This window comes from Myxocyprinus asiaticus, chromosome 3 (genome assembly GCF_019703515.2).
Source record: "Myxocyprinus asiaticus isolate MX2 ecotype Aquarium Trade chromosome 3, UBuf_Myxa_2, whole genome shotgun sequence".
In the NCBI taxonomy this organism is placed as follows: Eukaryota; Metazoa; Chordata; class Actinopteri; order Cypriniformes; family Catostomidae; genus Myxocyprinus; species Myxocyprinus asiaticus.
Genome location: NC_059346.1, coordinates 43,555,960 through 43,574,505, shown reverse-complemented (window position 1 = coordinate 43,574,505; position 18,546 = coordinate 43,555,960). Strand labels below are relative to the sequence as shown.

The 18,546-nt window shown below is 37.3% G+C and overlaps 1 protein-coding gene across 4 annotated transcripts in view; it reads left to right on the top strand.

Moving 5' to 3' along the window:
- The first annotated feature begins 2,380 nt into the window (after positions 1-2,380).
- Positions 2,381-18,546, top strand: part of LOC127416940 (multiple C2 and transmembrane domain-containing protein 1-like) — a 313,291-nt gene continuing 297,125 nt past the window's right edge. For all 4 annotated transcript variants that reach the window (XM_051656578.1, XM_051656568.1, XM_051656558.1 and 1 more), the window contains exon 1: positions 2,381-2,914. In XM_051656578.1, the coding sequence (XP_051512538.1) occupies positions 2,411-2,914 (504 nt within the window). In that variant the 5' untranslated portion in view covers positions 2,381-2,410. The remainder of the gene's footprint in view (positions 2,915-18,546) is intronic.

Genomic DNA, 18,546 nt, shown 5'->3' with positions numbered 1-18,546 from the left:
CTTTAAAATCAATACCATGACCATAAATCTCTGAGCTCTTGAGCTCAGCTTTCTACTCTTTGACCATAAGCATCAACTTGTTCATATAATCCACACAGCAAAAACAAGACATTAAAGCAAAATCTAAATGTGGCTTAGGTAGGTATAGACACACGAACAAAGCAGTGTATTGTTCTAATGAAATTCACCTTTCTCCCCATCTGACTCAGCAGTGAATCTATTATATCTGTGCATTATATCATGAATAGGAACATAAAAGTAATCTTGTTATATCAGAGTATGTTCTTGCAGGATTGTTAAAAGGATAGTTCACTCAAAAATGAAAATTCTCTCACCCTCATGCTATCCCAGATGTCCATGACTTTCTTTCTTCTGCTGAACAGAAACTAAGATTTTTAGAAGAACATCTCAGCTATGTAGCTCCATACAAATCAAGTGAATGGTTACCAACATTTTTAAGCTAAAAAAAGCACAGAAACGCAGCATAAAAGTAATTAAAATGACTCCAGTTGTCTTCTGAAGCAATCCAATGGGTTTTGGGTGAGAACAATCCAAAAATATAACTCATTTTTTACTGTACAACTTGACTTTGCAGTCTGTAGACACTTCCTAGTGCCATGTAGTGCTCTGCGTATGTGTCAAGCACTAGGAAGTGTATCTTTATTGAAATCATGATCGCCAAGGAAACTGCAGATGTCAAGATTTATAGTAGAAAAGGAGTTACTTTTTGGTCTGTTATTACACAAAAAAGGATTAAATTGCTTCAGAAGACATGCATTTATCCACTGGAGCCTTATGGAATACTTTTATGCTGCCTTTATGTGCTTCTTGGAGCTTCAAAGTTCTGTCCACCATTCACTTGCATTGTATGGACATACAGAGCTGAAATATTCTTCTAAAAATCTTTGTTTGACTTTCTTCTGCAGAACACATACACATCTGGAATGGCATGAGGGTGAGCAAATGATGAGAGAATTTTCCTTTTTGGGTGAACTATCCCTTTAACACATTTACCACAACAGAAACAAACAATCCCCAAGGTAATTAACATTTCACAGAAATTTCAAATGAACTTGCTAAAATAATGTATATTAGGATAGGTATAACAGATGGGAATCGATTCTTATTGAATGACACTATGGAATACTTGTTTCTGATTGGTCAATCACGTTCTGTGGTCAAATATTTTTGTGCAATGACCTCTAAAGTGTAGGCAACCATTATATCTAGTAAACAACCTCTACACTGTACTGGTTTAATGCCTCTCGTATCACTCTGTGGTCTCTTTCTTCTCACATAATAGAATAATCACATAAAAAAATAATAATTTTCATTTTTATGTGAACTGCCCCTTTAATGGTTTTGAAACAATGAAAAATGCATTTAGAATTACTAGGCTAATAGATTTACATTAAACTAAAACATTTTAGAAACAGTGTGGAATATAAGCTATACCCCTCTCCCATAATTTTTCAAAAAGTCTCAGATTGTCATAAATAATCTGGCAAAATAACCCCTAAATCCGCAAGTGCAATTTGGCAGCTGTTATAATAAATGTTTGCATAATAATATCGATTTAACAGCACATCTAAGTCTCTTTATGGATTTAATGTATATATAATATATAATGCATATAATTTGTATAATTTATATAACCTATATTTTTTTTTACTTGAAAAACAAGTTAGACAGGCAAGTCCAGATTTGGTTTAGCCAAAACCTAACCAATCCATTATGGATGTAATTTATATAACCTATATTGTTTGTATGCCTACTGATAAACAAGTTGGACAGGCAAGTCCAGATCATTAGGCTATGTATTAAATGTATATATAATATACAGTATAGCATGTTAATAATATATATAATTAATCTATCATTTGAACCTGATAAACAAGTTAGACAGGCAAGTCCAGATTCCCCATAATAACAGCTTTTGACCAGGGGGAGGCGTATGTCTGTTCGATAATTATATTTACTGCGTTTTTCTTGCTGATTAAGTTATTAAAGTAATTAAAGAGTGAATCCAACGGACATTTTCGTTTACTTCCCAAGTAGCCCTTGTTGGTGTACTCTTCAGATTTTTATCACACCAAGATTTCAACTAAAGGCCTATTGAAAATAAATTATTTGAAAATCAGTTTTAGTTTAGAGGCTACATCAAACTTCACGTGCGTACGCATCGTCGAGTTCATCTCACTGTTAGTCATTTGAAATATTGTCGTCACATAACCTCTCAGTAATGTAACTTGTAGCGTTATTATAGAGAGTGCATGTGTTGTAAGTGGCCGAGTGTCATTTGTGTAAGTGTGATCGAGGGGACGCGCTCTTGTGTGCTCGTGTGCGCTCTTCAGTGTCATTAACGCTCCGCTCGCTGACAGTCTGCTGCCGCTGCTGCTGGACGGGAACTATGGAGGAGAAGCACAACGAGGATGAGAGTGCCAAAGACCCACAATCAACATCCTACCAGCGGAGGATGTGGAGGAATTTCCAGGAGAAGACCAAACCGTTTTTAAGCCCCAAACTGGGCTCCGAACTACGCAGCGGAGATGGTAAAAAAGAGAGCGGCTTGTGGATGTTTAAAAGAAAGAAGAAACAGGTCATGGATCGGGTCTTCTCGTCCTCGCAGCCCAATCTGTGCTGCTCAACTCCACCGTCTTTCGGCAGCGACCAGCTGGACTCGAACGCCGGCAAAGGGCTCGGGACATCACCGCTGGCCGCTGCTGATGGAGCATCACTCAGTAAACCGGAGATTTCCGTATCCGCGCACGGGAGCCCGAAGCTGCTCGTGTCTCCTCTGGCGATGATGTCCCAGCAGAAGAGCTCGTCCTTGGGCTCGACGTGCTTCGAGAAGCTGGTGGTGAATTCAGCAGCATCCAGTGAGGATGAGCTCTCTAAAAACGCCAGTGATCTGGTAAGTGTGAGAGTTGTTGTTAAACACAAGGTGACCAGAAAAGTGACACGAAGGTAATTTTGTGTGTGTGTGTGTGTGTGTGTGTGTGTGTGTGTGCATCACGCATTTGTATTTACATTGTGCAGCTGTTGAGCTTTAAAACAGACACTTGACATTTTACCACTGTGGTTTATTCATGAACAGACAGTTCCCTCGTTAACGAACCGTCAGCGATGCAGCGATATTGAATATTGGCTGGTCATTAGAACAGGTTGGCTGATTTGGCAATGTGTGATGCTGATGCACCTCTTGTGTACTCCTTGGCTAAGCACTAACTTAATTCCTAAATAACATCATATTTTTTCTTTGATCATATTATATTACACACAGTGGCCCTAGAAAGCTTTATGATGATTAAACCCCACTTAAAGGGATAGGTCACCCCAAATTTAAAATGATCTCATAATTTACTCACTCTGCCATTTAAGATGTGTATAACTTTCTTTCTACTACAGAACACAGTTTAAAAGAGAGGGGAAGCTCGCACACAATGTGTAGAAAAAGTCTTATAATTTTTTAATTACTGAGAGGCCAAAAAGTGCAAAAAGTGCTTAGTGCAAAGACAAAACATTTTCGATTTACACACCTGATTCCATTGATAAAGAGGGAGTATTTAGCGCATTTGTCTTAATAGAATAGACTTAAAAATATACAAATGTTTGCTAAATGTTATAGACATATATTGCCTCTTTATATGGAATACCGGCATTCACATATATTACTAAAGTAACAAAGACAAGTGATCAAGAACCTGCCTGTATATATCAGGAGATAGAGGACACAAATTACATAAAAATGACATATACAAAAATTACCCATTATATTATTATATCACAACCAATAATATTCATTGTTCAAAGAAGAATTGTTGTATGCATACAAATCAGTAAGGAATTATATTTTGTGTCATATATACATTATACTTAGAGAAATGTAAATTATGTCAATCATGCATAATTCAAAAACATGGGCATAGTACAACAATCACCCGATATTCAAAAATGTCTATATGTATTTCCATATATAAACTGTACATAGTTATATCTGCAAATATACCATGATTCAAATCGTAAGCATGTGCAAATAGAGATGCGTCATAATAATCCTATAGAAAACAGCTGAGGGACATAAGACAAGCCTTAAATTTGATGTCACTTTGCTTAAATTAGCATTTACTATATAGTCTAGTCAAAAAAAGAGTTAATAATGTTGACAAATTATAAAGATGTATAATTTTTCAACATTATAAACAATTTTGAACAGCACACTATATAGTAAATGTGAACTCATTTAAGCAAAGTAAAGTCAAACCCATGGGTGGGGTCAATGAGCATCAACAGGTTTTAATGCTTTAGTCTTTAATTGCCTTTAGTTTTTCTAACATATTTATCGAACATCTCCTACCTCTTCTGCCATTACATTCCCTTGCACTATCTGTATATAACAGATTTGTATTTGTACATACATAGATATATATAGTTTTTGTCTATTGTGTTTTTATTGTGTATATATACACTACCGGTCAAAGGTTTTGAAACACTTGACCGAAATGTTTCTCATGATCTTAAGATCTGAAGGCATATGCTTAAATGTTTGAAATTAGTTTTATAGACAAAAATATAATTGTGCCACCATATTAATTTATTTCATTATAAATCTAAAATGTAATAAAAAAAAAAAACGTTTTTGAAATTGATGACATGGACCAAATAATAAAGAAAAGCAGCCAATAAGTGCCCAACATAGATGGGAACTCCTTCAATACTGTTTAAAAATCATCCCAGGGTGATACCTCAAGAAGTTGGTTGAGAAAATGTCAAGAGTACATGTCTGCAAATTCTAGACAAAGGGTGACTACTTTGAAGATGCTAAAATATAACACAGTTTTGATTTATTTTGGATTTTGTTTAGTCACAACATAATTCCCAAAGTTTCATTTATGTTATTCCATAGTTTTGATGACTTTACTATTATTCTAAAATGTGAAAAAAAAAAAAAAAAGAAAAAAAAGCATAATAAAGAATGAGTAAGTGTTTCAAAACTTTTGACCAGTAGTGTATATATATATATATATATATATATATATATATATATATATATATATATATATATATATATATATACATACAGGTGCATCTCAATAAATTAGAATGTCGTGGAAAAGTTCATTTATTTCAGTAATTCAACTCAAATTGTGAAACTCGTGTATTAAATAAATTCAATGCACACAGACTGAAGTAGTTTAAGTCTTTGGTTCTTTTAATTGTGATGATTGTGGCTCACATTTAACAAAAACCCACCAATTCACTATCTCAAAAAATTAGAATATGGTGACATGCCAATCAGCTAATCAACTCAAAACACCTGCAAAAGTTTCATGAGCCTTCAAAATGGTCTCTCAGTTTGGTTCACTAGGCTACACAATCATGGGGAAGACTGCTGATCTGACAGTTGTCCAGAAGACAATCACTGACACCCTTCACAAGGAGGGTAAGCCACAAACATTCATTGCCAAAGAAGCTGGCTGTTCACAGAGTGCTGTATCCAAGCATGTTAACAGAAAGTTGAGTGGAAGGAAAAACTGTGGAAGAAAAAGATGCACAACCAACCGAGAGAACCGCAGCCTTATGAGGATTGTCAAGCAAAATCGATTCAAGAATTTGGGTGAACTTCACAAGGAATGGACTGAGGCTGGGGTCAAGGCATCAAGAGCCACCACACACAGACGTGTCAAGGAATTTGGCTACAGTTGTCGTATTCCTCTTGTTAAGCCACTCCTGAACCACAGACAACGTCAGAGGCGTTTTACCTGGGCTAAGGAGAAGAACTGGACTGTTGCCCAGTGGTCCAAAGTCCTCTTTTCAGATGAGAGCAGGTTTTGTATTTCATTTGGAAACCAAGGTCCTAGAGTCTGGAGGAAGGGTGGAGAAGCTCATAGCCCAAGTTGTTTGAAGTCCAGTGTTAAGTTTCCACAGTCTGTGATGATTTGGGGTGCAATGTCATCTGCTGGTGTTGGTCCATTGTGTTTTTTGAAAACCAAAGTCACTGCACCTGTTTACCAAGAAATTTTGGAGCACTTCATGCTTCCTTCTGCTGAAAGATGCTGATTTCATTTTCCAGCAGGATTTGGCACTTGCCCACACTGCCAAAAGCACCAAAAGTTGGTTAAATGACCATGGTGTTGGTGTGCTTGACTGGCCAGCAAACTCACCAGACCTGAACCCCATAGAGAATCTATGGGGTATTGTCAAGAGGAAAATGAGAAACAAGAGACCAAAAAATGCAGATGAGCTGAAGGCCACTGTCAAAGAAACTTGGGCTTCCATACCACCTCAGCAGTGCCACAAACTGATCACCTCCATGCCACGCCGAATTGAGGCAGTAATTAAAGCAAAAGGAGCCCCTACCAAGTACTGAGTACATATACAGTAAATGAACATACTTTCCAGAAGGCCAACAATTCACTAAAAATGTTTTTTTTTATTGGTCTTATGATGTATTCTAATTTTTTGAGATAGTGAATTGGTGGGTTTTTGTTAAATGTGAGCCAAAATCATCACAATTAAAAGAACCAAAGACTTAAACTACTTCAGTCTGTGTGCATTGAATTTATTTAATACATGAGTTTCACAATTTGAGTTGAATTACTGAAATAAATGAACTTTTCCACGACATTCTAATTTATTGAGATGCACCTGTATATATAGTTATATTTTCTATTCGCTTTTTATTTTTATTCTATTTTTTTTTTAAATATATCTGTCTTGTTGTATTGTTTGTGCACTGGAAGCTTCTGTCACCAAGACAAATTCCTTGTATGTGTAAGCACACTAGGCAATAAAGCTCATTCTGATTCTGATTTCTCTGGCTCTAGCTTTCTGTAATGTCATTATGTTTCAGTCTAATAAAACTCTAATGGCAAACTCTTAAAAAATGTAGGTGGTTCGACACTACTTTAGATGGATGTTTTCTTTCAGGGCAGTTGGTTCCATCAAGTAGGTGGTAAAAGTAGATGGTTAGTCTTTGATAAGAGAAGCCCAGCCTTAGTTTTTAAAGATTTGATAGGGTAAAAGGCCTTTGCACCTCAGTTTTTTCAGTCTTCATTAGGTGTCCTACTTCTGTTCCTCTGAAGTCCTCATGAAATCCTGAAACACATGCTGCTCTATTAATGGCCACAACAGGTCACTCAAAAGCTAAAATGAACCTTCACTCTTCATGTGTCCTCATTTTTATTTAAGCTTCCTTTTCAGAAGATATGCTGCAGTGGTTTGAGAGTAGTGGTCGACCAATATATCGCCAAGGTGATAAATTGGCCGATATTCTGAATTTATTAATTTTCCAGTTTAGCTGTTTTGTTTCTTGAGTGCGCTGAGAATCGCCTGCTTGCATGTGAAACGACTAAGTAAATGACCAGTCACAGTTCGTTTTGTTCTTACATGCCATCGTGTTACTAAAATAATAGACTGGTGCGCAACAGAGTCCGCATATCAGAGCCACGGCAGATGCGTTTGAGCTCATAATGTTAAAGTGCTCGCCTGTTTCATTCTCCCTCTCTCTCCTCAACAGTTCCCTGTAACTTTTAAATGTCTTGTATAATGATTAATAGGCAAATATAAATAAAACTTATATCATATACCATCTGCAAACAGATGTAATAAACCAACCTCACACAACTTCAGCAGATCCAGCATCCTGTGGAGCGCTCATTTATTTACCTCTAATGCACGTATTCTAACAGCCTCCCCTAAACAGTTCCTTGTATCTTTTAAATGTCTTGTCTAATGATAAAAAGGCAAATATCAATAAACCAATATTATATAGCCTACCGTTTGCAGATATGCGCATATCTTGTTTAAACAGATGTAATTCACGAATCTCACGCAAATCCAGTGTTTTCTTCCTGTCGAGCGCTCATCTAATATCTTCCTCTGAAGCGCATACTCTATCAGCCAGAATCAAAACTTAAGGATCAGGATCAAAAGTTGCTCTGATTCACAAATCATGACAGTCACTCCGTGACAATCCAAGAAGGTGATCCAGGCCATTTAAACTGTCAGGAGATTGCTGCTCGTGCTGGATACGCACGAGCACGTGTGTGCAACTTCAAAGTAAAAGACCTTCACATGTGCTATAAGGAAATGTCTTATTCACTATGCACTGTATGTACAATTGATTTGATTCTGTATTTTTTTTTTGTTGAAAATACGATTGTTAATGCGCACGTTAATGCTTGACTACTATGTGTACTGTTATTTACTTCTTCCTATTATATTAACAATTTCTCCATGTGCAAATAAATTACTAAAATTTGATGTCTAAACAGAAATCAGAAGAAACTGCTATCTACCATTTTAAATACAACATTATTTTATATTGTTATATTTTATATTATTATAAGTTAAAGTTTAGTGTGAAATTGAGTAAATATAGTGCTAAATAAGAGTTTATTAATTTTTTAGCAATTTTATGTTTATGTTATTTACTTTATTAAACTGTGTGATATATCGGCATTGTAGCAGCCTATCAGCCACCCTGCTTTCTGGATATCGGCATCGGCTATTAAAAAACCCATATCGGTTGATCACTTTTTGAAAGTGTAGCTTTTTTGTTGATTTCATGTCAGCTTTACATTAAGCAAAACTAGATTTTTACATTGTCTGAAAAACATTTGAGTGGTGCATGCAAAACTCACCACCATAATGCAGGGTAGTGGTGGGTGGTTGCCTGTGCAATTCTATGTGGTTGCTAAGGTGTTTTCAGTGTTGTTGTTTTTTTAGCACATTGCAATGTGCTTGCTAAGGTGTTCTGGGTGGTTGTTTATTGGCTAAAGTCAAAAGACCCCACCCCCAAGTCTCAGTGGTATGACAGGTCCCTTCTTCAGTGTAAGTCTATGGGATTTTTTTTCACTGGTTAATCGTCTTCCAGGTATAAATTGTAAGTCTGATCACTAAGAAGAGTAATAGCACACCTTTTCTCAACAAGCTGCATGATTTGAGGTATGATTCATGTTCATAGCAAAAACAGTACAGAATGAGTTACGTGCCAAAATGTAATACATAGGATAGGAGTTTATTCAAGCAAGCAACAGTAATAAACTAATTAATTTACACTAAACTTACTGTCACACTATACAATCTTACTGATCTTATATTGATCTACACTCATTGAGCACTTTATTAGGAACACTATGGTCCTACTAAAGTTCCCGACATGGTCTTCTGCTGTTGTAACCCATCCGCCTCAAGATTCGACGTGTTGTGCATTCTGAGATGTTATTCTGCTCACTACAGTTGTACAGAGTGGTTATCTGAGTTACTGTAGCCCTTTTGTCAGCTCGAAACCAGCCTGGCCATTCTCCTTTGACTTTTCTCATCAACAAGGCATTTGCATCTGTAGAACTGCCGCTCACTGGAGGTTTTTTGTTTTTGACACCATTCTGAGTAAACTCTAGAAACTGTTATGCATGAAAATCCCAGGAGATCAGCAGTTACAGAAATACTCAAACCAGCCCGTCTGGCACCAACAATCATGCCACAGTCCAAATCCCTGAGATTTTTTTCCCCCATTCTGATGGTTGATGTGAACATTAACTGAAGCTCCTGACCCGTATCTGCATTATTTTTTGCACTGCACTGCTGCCACATGATTGGCTGATCAGATAATCACATGAATAAGGTGTACAGAAGTGCTCATCTAGTGTACACTGATTTAAAGGAATATTCCAGCATAAATACAAATTAAGCTCAATCAGCATTATTTGTGGCATACATGTTGATAACCACAAAAAAATAATTTGACTCGTCCCTCTTCTTTAAAAAAAAAATAAAGAAAGAATTTAGGTTACAGTGAGGCACTTACAATAGAAGTGAATGAGGCCAATTTTTGGTGGGTTTAAAGACAGAAATGTGAAGCTTATAATTTTATAGATGCACTTACATTAATCCTTCAGTTAAAACTCATGTATTATTTGAGCTGTAAAGGTGTTTAAATCATCATTTTTACAGTTGTTTTAGGGTTATAGGGTTTACTGCGTTATGTCGTCATGGCAGCGGCATTGTAAAATTATACAGTACTGTGCAAAAGTTTTAGGCACTTGTGAAAAATGCTGCATAGTGAGGATGTCTTCAAAACTAATGCCAGAAATAGTTTTCATTTATCAGTTAACAACATACAAAGTCCAGTAAACATAAAAAAGCTAAATCAATATTTGGTGTGACCACCTTTGCCTTTAAAACAGCACCAATTTTCTTAGGTACACCTGGACACGGTTTTTCTTGGTTGTTGGCAGATAGGATGTTCCAAGCTTCTTGGAGAATTCACCACAGCTCTTCTATCTATTTAGGCTGTCTCAATTGCTTCTGCCTCTTTATGTGATCTCAGACTGACTCAATGTTCAGTGGGGGGCTTTGTGGGGGCCATGACATCTGTTGCAGGGCTCCCTGTTCTTCTATTCTAATCTTTTCTATTTGCAAAAGTAATGGGAGTCTAAAATGTATTTTTCCTATTGACACACTAAAGCTGAAGATATAAATAACCATCTTAAGACAAATGCTTTTGTGAAACATCTTAAGTACCTAAAACTTTTGCACAGTACTGTATATAATTTTACACAGAAAAGGTTAGTAAGTGATTTTATCACAATAAAATCATGTTAACATGCATATTGTTTATGTCTTGTCGCTATATTTTTGAAACAGTGAGTATTTTAATGTTTACGGATTGGCCCCATTCACTTCCACTGTAAGGGCCTCAATGGAACCCAGTTTTTCGAAATACATTTTTTGGGGTAATCAACATTATGCAAAAAACGTTGTTGAATGAGCTTTACTTGTATTGAACCTGGAATATTCCTTTAACGAACGCTGTGGAACATAATGGCCTATGTACACTTTTGTTGTGTGCTGGCATCTATACAGTATATAACTATACCTCATATAGTATATCTACATACTATGTACATACAGGTGCATCTCAATAAATTAGAATGTCGTGGAAAAGTTCATTTATTTCAGTAATTCAACTCAAATTGTGAAACTCGTGTATTAAATAAATTCAATGCACACAGACTGAAGTAGTTTAAGTCTTTGGTTCTTTTAATTGTGATGATTTTGGCTCACATTTAACAAAAACCCACCAATTCACTATCTCAAAAAATTAGAATACATCATAAGACCAATAAAAAAAACATTTTTAGTGAATTGTTGGCCTTTTGGAAAGTATGTTCATTTACTGTATATGTACTCAATACTTGGTAGGGGCTCCTTTTGCTTTAATTACTGCCTCAATTCGGCGTGGCATGGAGGTGATCAGTTTGTGGCACTGCTGAGGTGGTATGGAAGCCCAGGTTTCTTTGACAGTGGCCTTCAGCTCATCTGCATTTCTTGGTCTCTTGTTTCTCATTTTCCTCTTGACAATACCCCATAGATTCTCTATGGGGTTCAGGTCTGGTGAGTTTGCTGGCCAGTCAATCACACCAACACCATGGTCATTTAACCAACTTTTGGTGCTTTTGGCAGTGTGGGCAGGTGCCAAATCCTGCTGGAAAATGAAATCAGCATCTTTAAAAAGCTGGTCAGCAGAAGGAAGCATGAAGTGCTCCAAAATTTCTTGGTAAACGGGTGCAGTGACTTGGTTTTCAAAAAACACAATGGACCAACACCAGCAGATGACATTGCACCCCAAATCATCACAGACTGTGGAAACTTAACACTGGACTTCAAGCAACTTGGGCTATGAGCTTCTCCACCCTTCCTCCAGACTCTAGGACCTTGGTTTCCAAATGAAATACAAAACTTGCTCTCATCTGAAAAGAGGACTTTGGAACACTGGGCAACAGTCCAGTTCTTCTTCTCCTTAGCCCAGGTAAGACGCCTCTGACGTTGTCTGTGGTTCAGGAGTGGCTTAACAAGAGGAATACGACAACTGTAGCCAAATTCCTTGACATGTCTGTGTGTGGTGGCTCTTGATGCTTTGACCCCAGCCTCAGTCCATTCCTTGTGAAGTTCACCCAAATTCTTGAATCGATTTTGCTTGACAATCGTAAGGCTGCGGTTCTCTCGGTTGGTTGTGCATCTTTTTCTTCCACACTTTTTCCTTCCACTCAACTTTCTGTTAACATGCTTGGATACAGCACTCTGTGAACAGCCAGCTTCTTTGGCAATGAATGTTTGTGGCTTACCCTCCTTGTGAAGGGTGTCAATGATTGTCTTCTGGACAACTGTCAGATCAGCAGTCTTCCCCATGATTGTGTAGCCTATTGAACCAAACTGAGAGACCATTTTGAAGGCTCAGGAAAACTTTGCAGGTGTTTTGAGTTGATTAGCTGATTGGCATGTCACCATATTCTAATGTTTTGAGATAGTGAATTGGTGGGTTTTTGTTAAATGTGAGCCAAAATCATCACAATTAAATGAACCAAAGACTTAAACTACTTCAGTCTGTGTGCATTGAATTTATTTAATACACGAGTTTCACAATTTGAGTTGAATTACTGAAATAAATGAACTTTTCCACGACATTCTAATTTATTGAGATGCACCTGTAGATGTAGAAAAGAGAATATAGGTGTAATACATAGGCAGGGTTGGGAAGGTTACTTTTGAAATATATTCCACTACAGATTACAGAATACATGCTGTAAAATGTAATTTGTAACGTATTCCATTAGATTACTCAAGGTCAGTAATGTATTCTAAATACTTTGGATTACTTCTTCAGCACTGGTAGATTTTTTCACTTGTTTTGACTATAAAACCTCTGCCAGTACAGTAAGACAAAATACACATGTTAAAAATACATTCTCTGAAAAACATAAATATCTTATTCAGTGTTGTTTCTAAAACAAGATAAATCAAATTGATCTTGTTTTAAGGATTTTTAGATAATTTTACAGGAAAACAATACAAAAATTATTATCAAGAATAAGATTTTTGCCCTAATATCAAAGGTCTTACTAGAAAAAAGAAATTATGATCTAACGTGAATTTTCTTGATAAAAAAATATGATCGTGCCTGGTAACGTGTGCATGTAAAATGGCTAGAAATATCATTTTAGCTTAGCGTAAAGCTGACAATTTACACAAGGTTTATTTCTATTTCTTGTGCTCCAAATTTATGACAAACTTACTTCTCTGTCTGCTCGTATGAATGTAACACATCGTAAGAAAGTGTTTCACTGCTGTTCAAATGCACTTTGGATCGCATCATTTATATGTATAAATGTTTTCCATCTGAAAGGACTAAATATTCAATGAAACAAATGACAATGAAATGCAAAGTAATCTCTTCAGTAATCAAAATACATTTTGAATGTAACTGTATTCTAATTACCAATTATTTAAATTGTAACTGTAGTGGAATACAGTTACTTATATTTTGTATTTTAAATACGTGTTCCCATTACATGTATTTCGTTACTCCCCAACCCTGTACATAGGGTATGTATATTGCTTAGCCCCATGCTAGCTTTAGCAGTTCAGCGCAAGTGCAAAACATTTAGCTTAATGACAGTGTGTGCAATTACTTTACAGGAAGTGACTAGGATTTGTAGATCATCAACCTTAATTTCTTGTTGTTAATTCTGCTGTTCTGGTTTACACATATGAAATATCTCAAGACTGAGTTAGACAGATCATTTGTATGTGGCATCTCTGCTAAACCATTGAATTAAGAATAGATAGAGCAGTTTATTGCACTAAGGGAATGAACATCACAAGCAGACAAGCTTCAAAAACTGTGAATAACCCTGCTTCAGTCAGCTTATTGGTAGCGAGAAGATGTTAGAGTGATATTTCCTGACACACACAGTGGCAAACCACAATTGTATGGCCCCCTGGTTACTAGTGTCTACTTCAGACATGAATACTCAACTGTTCTATACTATCACACTCTCCTGTCACCCACAATATCCTCCCCGCAGAGGCACATAGGAAATTATCTAACCATGCGTGGATCACATGACATCACAAAAACTGTAAGTTTGATCACAGACCCCTTGGCTTAACATGGCAGTTTTTTTTTCCCCTGGAGCTGAAATGTCTTCATGATATCGCCATGTCCTGCACAAATGAGATGGACACACGATCCAGAAAAACTCAGGGGTATTTCTAGCTCCAGGGACTGTGTAGGGTTGTTATCTCAAATGTTGGTGTCTTGCGGGGATATAGGGGTTATAGATTCCCATTGTTTTATATTAAATTTTTTTTATTGATTCCTATATTAACACATAAAAGCAAGAACATATACAAACAGAATCAATACTTAACCCCCTCTATTACTAATAGAAAGTATTCTATTAATAGAAATTACTATTAATAGAAAGACTTTGCAATGGTGAAATAGGGGCAAGGACTTCCTATTCAATAAAAAACCAGGGAGGGGCTCTCTCAGGTAGAAGCGACCAATGAGCCAAATACCTGAGACTGAACGCATAATAATAAAACAAAATCTTGGGTAAGCCTAACCCACCTTTGTCAGTTGGCCTATGTAATTTGTTGGAATGTAGTGTGGGACGTGTACCATTCCAAATGAAGGACTTCGCAATTCTATCAAATTGCTTAAAATAAGAGAGGGGGACATCTATAGGGAGTGACTGTAGCAGGTAGTTGAATTTTGGAAAACAGTTCATTTTAATAACATTAATCTTCCCAATCATCGATAAATGTAACGAAGCCCATCTGTCCACATCGCTCTAAAACTTTTTAATTAAAGGGTCAAAATTAACTAAATCAGACAAATTTGCTGGGAATAAAATACCCAAATACTTAATGCCCTGTTTGGACCACTGAAAGGCGCCCGGCTGAAAGGACGTTACTGGGCAGTACGCAGTCAAAGCTAAAGCTTCGGATTTAGACCAGTTGAATTTGTATCCAGAGAATTTGGAAAAGGAATTAATAATTCTGTGGAGGCAAGGCATAGATCTAGTGGGGTCGGAGACGAATAATATAATATCATCTGCGTAAAGCAGAAGCTTATGCGCCACACCTCCCACCACCACCCCTGGAAAATCATCCTCCTTTCTTATCGTGGCTGCTAATGTTTCCAGGGCAAGACAGAACAATAATGGGGAAAGAGGGCAACCCTGCCGAGTACCCCTATCCAGAGTAAAATAATCTGAAATTAATCCATTTGTTTGTACTGCTGCTACAGGGTGTCTATAAAGTAACTTAATCCAACCAATGAATGTACTCCCGAACCCATACATTTCTAAAATCTTAAAAAGATAATCCCATTCTACCATATCAAACGCCTTTTCGGCGTTAAGTGAAATGGCAGCGACCGGAGACTAATCATTCGCTACTGACCACATGATATTAATGAGACGCCTAATGTTATCAAAAGAGCTGCGGTCCCGAATAAACACTACCTGATCTATATGTATAAGAGATGTCATAACCTTACTTAAACGATTAGCCAAAATTTTGGACAAACTTTTTACATCTAGCTGGATCATGGAAATTGGACGGTAACTTTTACACGCACTTGGATCTTTGTCCTTTTTAAGAATCAGACTGATCCAGACTTGTGTCATAGTTGGAGGAAGCTTTCCGTTCTTTAATGATTCCGTATAAACTTCTAACAAATGTGGAGCCAGTTCTGTAGCATAAGATCTAAAAAATTCAGCAGCAAAGCCATCTGGCCCCAGAGCTTTGCCTGTAGGTAAGACCTTAATTACCTCATCAAGTTCCTCCAAGGTTATCTCAGAATCAAGAGAAGAAGTTCTAATGGTTCCACAAAGTTTCTAATATCTTCATCAGTAGACGAAGACGTAGAACTATAAAGATCAAGATAGAACTTGTATTCACCACCAGCAGATTTCACTGAGGGAATAGTAGAAAAAGACTCTCACTGCTTTATATATCTAGCCAAAAGCTTCCCTGCTTTGTCCCCCGACTCAAAATATGACTGTCTTGCCCTGAATAACCAAAACTCCACTTTCCGTGACAAAATAGCATTATATCTGTATTTCAATCAAGTCAATTCTCTGAGGCCATCAGACGACATTCTGCGCTTCAGCTCTGCCTCTGCACTTTTAATATTCCTTCCAACTCCACAAGTTCTCGTGAGGCATACTGTATGATCCGACCCCTAAGAACCGCCTTAAGTACCTCCCAAGCTACACCCACAGAAGATACCGAGGACCAGTTGGTCTCCATATAAACACTGATTTCAGTCTTTAACATTTGTTGGAAATCAGGATTTTGCAAAAGGGATACATTAAAGCGCCAACTATATGATTTCTTTTTCTCCGTATGTGGCAACACCTCCAAACTCACCAGGGCATGATCCGAGACTAAATGTTTCCAATTGAGCAGTCAACAACAGATGAATTGAGGGACTTAGATATATATAAAAAAAATCTATTCTAGAATAAATCTTATGGACTGATGAAAAAAATTTATAGTCTCTACCAGATGGGTTAAAAAGTCTCCAAATATCTGCAAGACCAAGATTTTTTTGCGTTACTTTTGCTCTAAGGAGCTTACACATTTTTGCTTCACCATGATCAAGAACTGAGTCCATCAAAAGATTAAAGTCTCCTCCCAATATTTTATCATGAGGGGTGCCATCGGCTTGCAGCATCCCTTCAAGATCTATAAAAAAGCCCTGATCATCTGTGTTAGGTGCATAAATATTAGCCAAAATCAACCTTTGCCCCTGAATTTCTGCTAAAACAATAATAATTTATTTGTAATCTGTTTGAGAAATTTGAATTGTAGATGTTTACTTATTAATGAAATGACTCCCCTGCTCTTACTTGAGCCAGCACTGAAGAAAACACGTCCAGCGGGGAAAGATGTGTTTCTTGAAGAAACACTATATCATATTTCTTACGTTTAAGAAAAGAAATAACCTTCCTTCTTTTTATAGTGTGCCCCAACCCATTCACATTCCATGTGGAGAGAGACAACTTATTCATATTAACATTTGACATACTGATATAATAAAAAAAATTAATTGTGTGTCAAAAACAAGATTACACAGACCACATTCCCCATTAATGTAACAATCAAACCCCAAACTTCCCCCCGAACAAAACAAACAGAAAAAAGAAAAACGTGCACATTAACCCCGCGCACGACAGCGCCAACCGGCGTCAATCCCTCTAAACTCAAAGAGTCCGTGTACGCATGCGAGTGCCCCCTGCGACAACTTTGCTATCGGATTGCTCAAGTCCGGTGCTTCTATACAAATTTTGTGAGGTAAAATTACATAACAGAAAATACTTTGTAAAACAGACCCCAGCCAACAGGCAGAATAACAGAAAAAACATGTAGACTCATACACAGAACTGTCTCAAAGGTGTGATTCTCCACAAAACAAACTCCAGCTGATATAAATCCGTTCAGTTTCCTCGGACAGACAAACAGTTGTTCAGTGAGCAGGCTGTTATGAGTTCAGCAGATGACGTAATCATTCTACTGTCCCTTAAAAATACTCCACAAAAACAAACTCCAGCCAACAGGAGGCATAAGCACAAAGAACGAACAGATTTATCCACAGCTGTTCCAAAGGAGTGTTATTCAATAGAATAAGCTCCAGCCGCTAGGTGGAGCCAGCACGAAAAACAAAACCGGCATCCCGGTTCCTCGGATGATCAAGAGCCAAACTAACTCGGAGGCCGCACAAAAAAAAACAAACAAAAAAAACACCATAACTTACTCAGCCCGTCAACTTTATAAAAGACATCCTTTATGTGAGCATGTAGATATTTTGCGGTCATCCATAGTTCTCGATCTGGCTGGGACCAAAAACGATCTTCCGACAATGCAAAAGTTTCTTGGAGTCATGCCACAAAACAAACTCCAGCCGCTAGGCGGAGCCAGCACAAAAAGAAACAAAAATGGCACCCAGCTTCCTCAGATAATAGAGTCCCTGAACTGCGAGTCAGTCCACTAATATAAGAAACCTCAAATGGCTTACTCCAATGTATTTATGAAGGAGAGTGCCTGTTTTGGACATGTAAATACTTTGCGACCGTTCTTCGTTTCTATTCTCAGTTTGGCCGGGAACATCAGCACAAAAGTGATCTTCTGTTGGTGTAAGAGTTTCTTACATTCCTTGAACCGATCGCGTTTCCCTCTTGTCGAATTCGCAAAGTCCAGAAACAAAAAAAACATTGTGATTCCTCCAAGAAAGCTTTCCTTTGCTTTGAAAGCTCCTTGCCTTCGCAACACGAAATCTTTATCGGATGATTTCAGAAATTTGGCCAGAATCGATTGGAGCCTTTCTCCCTCAGCAGTTCTGCAAGCCGGGACTATGTGAGCTCGCTTGATTTCCAGTTTATGACCTGTTATGTCGAGCAGACTCAGGAAGAGCTCGTCCAGGAATTTCACCATATCTCTGCCCTCTTCATGCTCAGGAATTCCAACAATTCTTATGTTATTCCTTCGGCTCATATTTTCGAAATATTCCAGTTTTTCCAAAATTAATTCCAAATCTGTTTTGGACGCGGGTGGATTAGCGGATAATTCCCTTTCCGATGACTCAAGATAATCGATACATCTTTCAACTTCTGTCACTCTTGTAACCAACTCAGAGAATTTTGTTTCAATCGCCGTAATCGATCAACGTATTACAGCGAGATCCTCCAA